Source organism: Apaloderma vittatum, unplaced genomic scaffold (genome assembly GCF_000703405.1).
Source record: "Apaloderma vittatum isolate BGI_N311 unplaced genomic scaffold, ASM70340v1 scaffold26925, whole genome shotgun sequence".
NCBI classification, from domain to species: Eukaryota; Metazoa; Chordata; class Aves; order Trogoniformes; family Trogonidae; genus Apaloderma; species Apaloderma vittatum.
Window position 1 is genome coordinate 4,417 of NW_009716934.1, and position 6,449 is coordinate 10,865.

At 50.6% G+C, this 6,449-nt stretch overlaps 1 protein-coding gene across 1 annotated transcript in view; it reads right to left on the bottom strand.

Moving 5' to 3' along the window:
* Positions 1–150: 150 nt before the first annotated feature.
* The window catches only part of WIPI1 (WD repeat domain, phosphoinositide interacting 1), a gene marked incomplete at its 5' end in the record, with an annotated part of 19,234 nt that continues 12,935 nt past the window's right edge, over positions 151–6,449 (bottom strand). Inside the window, 4 exons of the mRNA XM_009869735.1 lie at positions 151–697; positions 4,941–5,041; positions 5,761–5,942; positions 6,198–6,212. Of these exons, the coding sequence (XP_009868037.1) occupies positions 650–697; positions 4,941–5,041; positions 5,761–5,942; positions 6,198–6,212 (346 nt within the window). The remainder of the gene's footprint in view (positions 698–4,940; positions 5,042–5,760; positions 5,943–6,197; positions 6,213–6,449) is intronic.

Genomic DNA, 6,449 nt, shown 5'->3' on the forward strand with positions numbered 1-6,449 from the left:
AGGGGACTTGCGTGGGCTTGGCCAGGTGGGTCGTGTGGGAGCAGCTGTCCTGCCACCAGCCCCCCCAGACCCACTCTCCACTCCTGAAACTAAATCAAGACTGACATCTTTAGGGCCCCACAAAGAACAGCAGGAGCACGGGCAGCGAGCTGCCAGGGACAGACCGTGACTTTATTCTGTCTTTGAACATAGCAAATGGCATCTCCTCTAATATCACTGCAAAAATACTTTGCCTGGGTAAAATAGTATGTATATACTGTACAAAGGCATAAGTTTAATGTATCTTCCTATAAGTACATTTATACACATAAACCAGCATAAATTAGAAAAGGGACAAATGGGTATATAAAATTCTGGTGACATACAAATCTGATTAAATTAGCATTTACATTGTGGTTCTAACATATAGTTTGTTAAATATCGTGATGTGCATACAGTACATTGACACCCCCCCCCAGACACGAATTAAAACAAGGAGCCAACAGGGCCAGGCATTCATTTAAACGTACTGTAGGAAAAAGCTGTGGCCCACCTTGGAATTTATTTATTTTTTCCTCATCTTGGGGACTCACAAATCCATTCTTCGAAATTCCTGGCTTTTCCAAAGAGCTTCCCAGCAGTTGTCCTAAGCGTAGATGTTTGTTTCTCATCATGACCTCTTCGCTTTGCCCGGCTGACCTCCACGGCACAAGATTATCTACCAAAATCAAAACAGAACGGCCTTACTTTTCCCAGCAACAGGGTGTGTTTCAAGTCGGTTTTACGCACATGGGAGAAGAAGGGGGCGGGATGTCCTGCAGTGTTTTACTTTCCATTCACAGGCAGATTTGCGAGCGGTTTATTTATTTACTTTCCCCCTCCCCAAATTTACAGTCCTGGGAACAGGAATCATCTGGCTCGGGGCTAAGTGTGTCCTGCCTGAAGCTGGCATGGGGCTCAGCACGAGTTCGGTTACTGGGGGGTGAAGTCCATTTGCCCCGCTAACTGCTCCCAAAAAGTTCCACTCCTGGCACGGCAGGAGGGGACGGGTACGTGCTGTGTGGGGTCTCCAGCTGGAGGCCGGAGGTGACACGTAGCACGGGGTTAGGTGAGGGGAAGCCTGGCCTAAGTACCAGCAAAACCTTGGAGAGAAAGAGTAAAGCAGGCACAGAGCAGAAGCAGCAGCAGCGAGGACCCTGAACCACTTCGCATCAGCTACTCAAGCTGCAGGACGAGGCTGGAGACCCCGGGCTAAGACGTGCACCCACTGCTGGACGAGGCTCGGGTGCCCCTGTGGGCACCGACCACAAACCCAGGCACAGATGTCCCTGCCCTGCAGCAGCTCCAGCCTTGCCAGACACGACCTGCGTGTCCCAGCCGCACCGGTGCATCCCCACAGCCCCGACCGCACGAGGGTCTGCGCCAGCTCCTCCTCCCGGGCTCTGTCTCTCTGTAGGCTTAAGGACCATCGCTTGCCCGCTTTGGAGGCACTGGATTGTGCCTTTCCCAAGGGTTTTCAGATAACGTACTGGTAAGCTGGGCTTAACCCTGCAAGCCTCAGCTACCCAAAATGCCTGTTGGGGCAGGAGAGGAAGAAGAGGCCCGTGAGGTTCTACCAAACTCCCTCATCCTCTGTGAAACGTGGTTATTAGTAGAGCTACGCTGCAAAATCCGCTGCCTTTCCTCTGCTAACAGCCAGCTGTTAAAAAAAAAAATTAATTTAAAATCATTAGTGTCACATATCCAAGTGACAGAATGAGCGAAACACTGTCCAGCAAACAGTGAGGAGGAACTTGGGCAAATACTGGTCCTGTGGAGCCGAAGTTGCATCTGCAGCCAAGCTGTCTGTATGGAGATCCGTGGTTTGGAGAAGGGGGGCACCGATTTCTCCCCCCTGCAGACAGCCAGGGTGGGGACGTCGTGCTGTCGAGGGCAGACGTGGTGCGGCACAGCCAGGCTGACCACACCGTTCTGGAGGCAGCCGAAAGTGGATGTTGAAGAGATGTTTTTAAAGACTGTGTATCCGTGAGGGGAAGGCACCTTTGAAGATGTGACCACTGTTTGCAACCTCGCCTGGCTTAATGGCTCTCCGGATAAAATCTTCCCATCAGCGCTGGTCCCGAAGCTGACAGGCTTCAGCGTGCAGCCAAACGCAGGACAGATCAGGGATGCCTGGAAAAGCATCGAACAATCTCCTGGAAGAAACTGCCTTTCCTGATGAATCCCAGAAATTCTAAGAAGATCCCTAGGCTGCACTCCTCACAGGCCATCTTAGTTGCTGAATCCCGTAGGGTTTCTTCTGTCAAACCCCACAGCACTACCCCAAAACTGTTCTGCCTTGGTGGGGAGAGCCACTACGGTGGCTCCTAAAAGGAGAGCCTGGCCCAAAGCACGCCCCAACAGCTCCCGACACCGCTGGGAACCTCACCGACACTGCTAAACCCACAGAACCGTGGCTGCTGCTCGGGCAGGTAACCAGAAAACAGCCGCACAATCACCACGACGTTTGCAGCCAGAGCCGGCTTTGCTCTCCCCGTCCTGCGAAGCCTTCTGACCACGCGGAGCAAGGGCAACGCACCCTCCTCCTGGCGCGTCTCAAGCCCAGCATCTTCTCCTCGCCTGAGGCTTTAGCCTGCTGTCTGTCTCGGTAACGGCCGAGTCCTTTCTGCTCAAGATCAGCAGCAGACCTGAAAGCATTTAATCCACCCCATCGGTGCAAGCAAGAGACGGAACTGAACTTGTTTCCCCTCTTGCCACAAGATCCTTCAGCAGCCCTGGCACAATCAGCAGCAACATCCACACTTGCTCTTGTGGAGGCCAGTTTTTACGAGCCCTCCTCAGCCTTCTCATCTCTTCGCTGATCTCTCCCTCCTTCTGTTTAATGAAGAGGCAGTTTTCAACAATCAGCAACCGATTTTATGTCAGACTGCGGCTGCTTTTCCTCGCTTTTAACAGCTGAGCTTCTGAAGTCTTGCTTGAGGTCAGGGGAAGGCAAGATGTTTCAAAATGGAGAGGAACAGCTGGGTCTGAGCTCTGCTGTTTCTCCGAAAGTATGTCTAAGTTCAAAGTCCCGCTCACGGAGTGGGCTGTGGGTGAATATTCTATTTTGTCACAAGTTTTGAGGTTTTTAAGTGTCTTTTTGTTGCACACTGGAAAACAAACAAAACCCTTCCCATGTTTCCGCAAAGCAGAACGCTGTCAAAACATTTTTGTTGGATAAGGTCGGGTTTTTTTCTCCTTCCTTCTCTGCACAGAAGTGACTGATGCCTGAAACCCCCTCCTTGAACGCGTCATCGAGACCCAACATCTCGGCGCTGAGAAAACAGCAAAGTTCAGTGAAATTCAAAGCATCAAAACATCCCGACCAGCTCTCCGTGCGCACTAACGCGGCGGGAGCCCGCGCCACGCTGGCTGGTAAATGTGAAACACGTAACCGTCGGCACCGGAGGGGCAAAACCCAAGTCCGAGCTGCAGAGACTTTATCTGAGAGCTCCAATTACTCAGCCGCTGTATCAGGGAGTATTTTTGGAAAGTGCCTTCCCTCCCACACCACCTCCTCCTCCTCCTCCCTAACGTTACACACTTAAGTTGCTGTGTCAGGTTAATTACAGCACAGGATTTTGACAGATCAAAGTTCATTTAATAAAGCTCCTGCTGTTGTGCAGCGGGGGTTTGGGGCGGCTTTTCTACGGCACGGCCGCAGCAGGAAGGCTCGTTCAGGAGCAGCAGGATTCCCGCTTGCTGACATTTGCTTGTGCCCAAGCCACGTGTCCAAGAGCAGGTTCATCAGAAGGAAGCAAAGGATTTCTCTCTGGCCCTGCTGCTCCTCCCAGGGGTCTGGGCCATCAGCTTCTCCGCGGCCACGCGACTCTGACCAGAGGAAGGACATTTTAAATGTCCTTGGGAGCAAGATGGCTACAAAACTCGTTCTCAGTTTGCAGCAGGTTATGTTACAGGTAGCAAAAGAGATCTGGTCTAAGGTTTGCGCAGGTTGATTTGGATTTGGGCAGTGTTGTTTCACAGGGAGTCATGAGCTAGTCACCGTTTACCTAAAGAACACATCAGTTGACAGGAAAGTGCCTCACAGAGGTCAGCCTCCGCATATGGAACAAGTCCTGGGATCCTGATAAAGTTCTTACTTCCTCCTTTTCAGGCAAAACTCAAGCAGCAGGACATGTAAAAATGGAGTAAGAGATTCAGAACTCTGCCAAGTCCACAACTTGAAAGCTACTACAATATTCTGTGTTAATGCGTTACTATTATGAAGACAGCACAGATCACAGCGCGGTACCATCTGTCCGCCTCAGGGTTAGGTACTTCACACAGTAAATGCATGTGCAATAGAAGAGGAGCAGGAGAGACACTGCCAGGCTTAAGTTAGATTTTAAAAAGCCAGTATCTTCTTCCAACGGTAACTGAGGAAGTGCCATATAAAAATCATAAACTGGTTTAAAACTCTGCTATACCTTGCATCTTTGTGCCTGGGAAAGGAGTTGCCTTTTCAGTTACCTTAGATATGAAGAGACTGGTGAGGTTCAGGTACATCCCATCTGCATTCCATAAACTAACACAACTGACTGTAAACGCAACAGGGACTATTAAGTTTGTATTTCTAAATGATGGTACTGTTCAAGTTAAAGCTATTCTCGGTAATACTAGAAATCTGCACAAGGCACAAGGGTCAGACCTGGATCTGCACTTCAACTACTTTGTTCAGATCCAGCTCTAGTTATCAGGTTTGATCATCTTTGCCCCATCCCTAGCTGCCATTTAGAGGGGGTGTACTTTTCCTGGCACTGTCCCTATAACTGAATTCGTTATAACTTAATTCGTTATAACTTAATTAGGCTTGCCAGTGAGCTGGGGCAAGGTGGGGGCAACAGTAACTCTTCCGTAAGAGGTTAATACTTTCTTCTTAGCATGAGGGCTCAATTGCAGTTTTAGGGGTCCCGAATGCTCACAGGAGGAAACTCATTCTCGTCATCGAGACACACTGGTCCAGTTGCAAATTCATGTTCTGGGATAACTTCTCCTCGCAGGGCACCACCATCCTCTGAATAACCTGCCCAAGCAAAAATACAAAACGTTACAGAGAAACGGATGGAAGGAGGCTGGAAACAAAGAGCAAAGACACTGTGTGATCCCCTTTTTAGCCCAGAGCTCTGGGGGACTGCAGAAGAGAAAGGTGTCTCCACCCCCACTACAGATAAGGAATGGACTACCTGGCTAGCTCCTGTGGCAGAAGCTTTCCTCCTCCTGCCATGAACGCAAGCACCAATTTCAGAGTAAGAACCACATCTGTATGTGGACTTTACGACTCTGGAATATAATGAAATCACCCAGTCTTTCTCCTGCAGCAATTTAACGCAGCTTTGTTAGGGTAAGGTGTAACAGGCTTAGGAGAATCCGTAGCAACCTTGTCACAAAAAATAGTGAGATCTGACTTCTACACCCACAGTGTCGACTCTTGGAAACCAGGCTGGCAGCAGCTGCTGTCTGACAAACTGTGAAGCTCAGATGTGGTCGCTGCTCTGCTGGCGAGCACGTTTGTGGTGCAGCTCTGCCCAAGGAGGAGAAGCGCTGGCCAGGGGTCCCGGGAAGCAGAGCAGGAAACGCCTGGCCTGCTTTTGGGACAGGGGATGAACCAGGTGAGCTCCAGAGAGTCCTGCTGCCCCATTCTGCATGGCACAAGCAGAGTTTCTGGCTGAACCTTTGGAAGTTGAGAGACTTTCCACTTTGCCCCAGGAGGCATTTTTTGCTTCTGTCCAACGCGATGCTTACCTGGCATGGTAGAAGTTGAAGGCACTGTACTTTGTCTGGCTACAGTTGCTGCGTAAGATTGAGGTAACGGAGGCCGAAGGTCGTTTTCTTTGTCCTCCTCCATCTTTCCTGAGCCAAGCAGACTAAGTGGAGCAAGAGAGGGGTGAAGGTTAGTTCTGATCCCAACTGTTCCTCCCCCAGCACTAAGACAAGCACATAGAATCACAGAATCGTTAAGGTCGGGAAAGACCTCCAAGATCATCTAGTCCACGTCTCCTCGAAGCACATTGCCCGCCCACATCACTGCATCGGGGCACTGCCTGCAGCCCTACCAGCACTGCAGAGGAGAGCGTTGTGCTCTACGAATAAAGCAGGGGGGGAAAGCAGAAGATAGGGAAAGCACTACTTCAGCTAGAGGACAATGCTGGCACGAGAATAGAAGGGAACGGACTGACCACAAAGGCTTTAGGTTACAAAGGCAAACAGTGTTTCTAATCACAGAGGGGGCTCCAAAGGGCTTCCAACAGGAGCGGACTAGATGGTAAAAGCAGACCCGGCTAGTTTCGGACGGAGTTTGAGCAGAGATATAGTGATGTAACATAACTCATGACCCAAGGGCCCTTTTCAGTCCTCTGATGCTGAGTGGAACCCACATACAGAGCCGGTCTGCCAGCCCCGGCCGGCCGCTTCGGGCCAGCAGCGGACGGGCG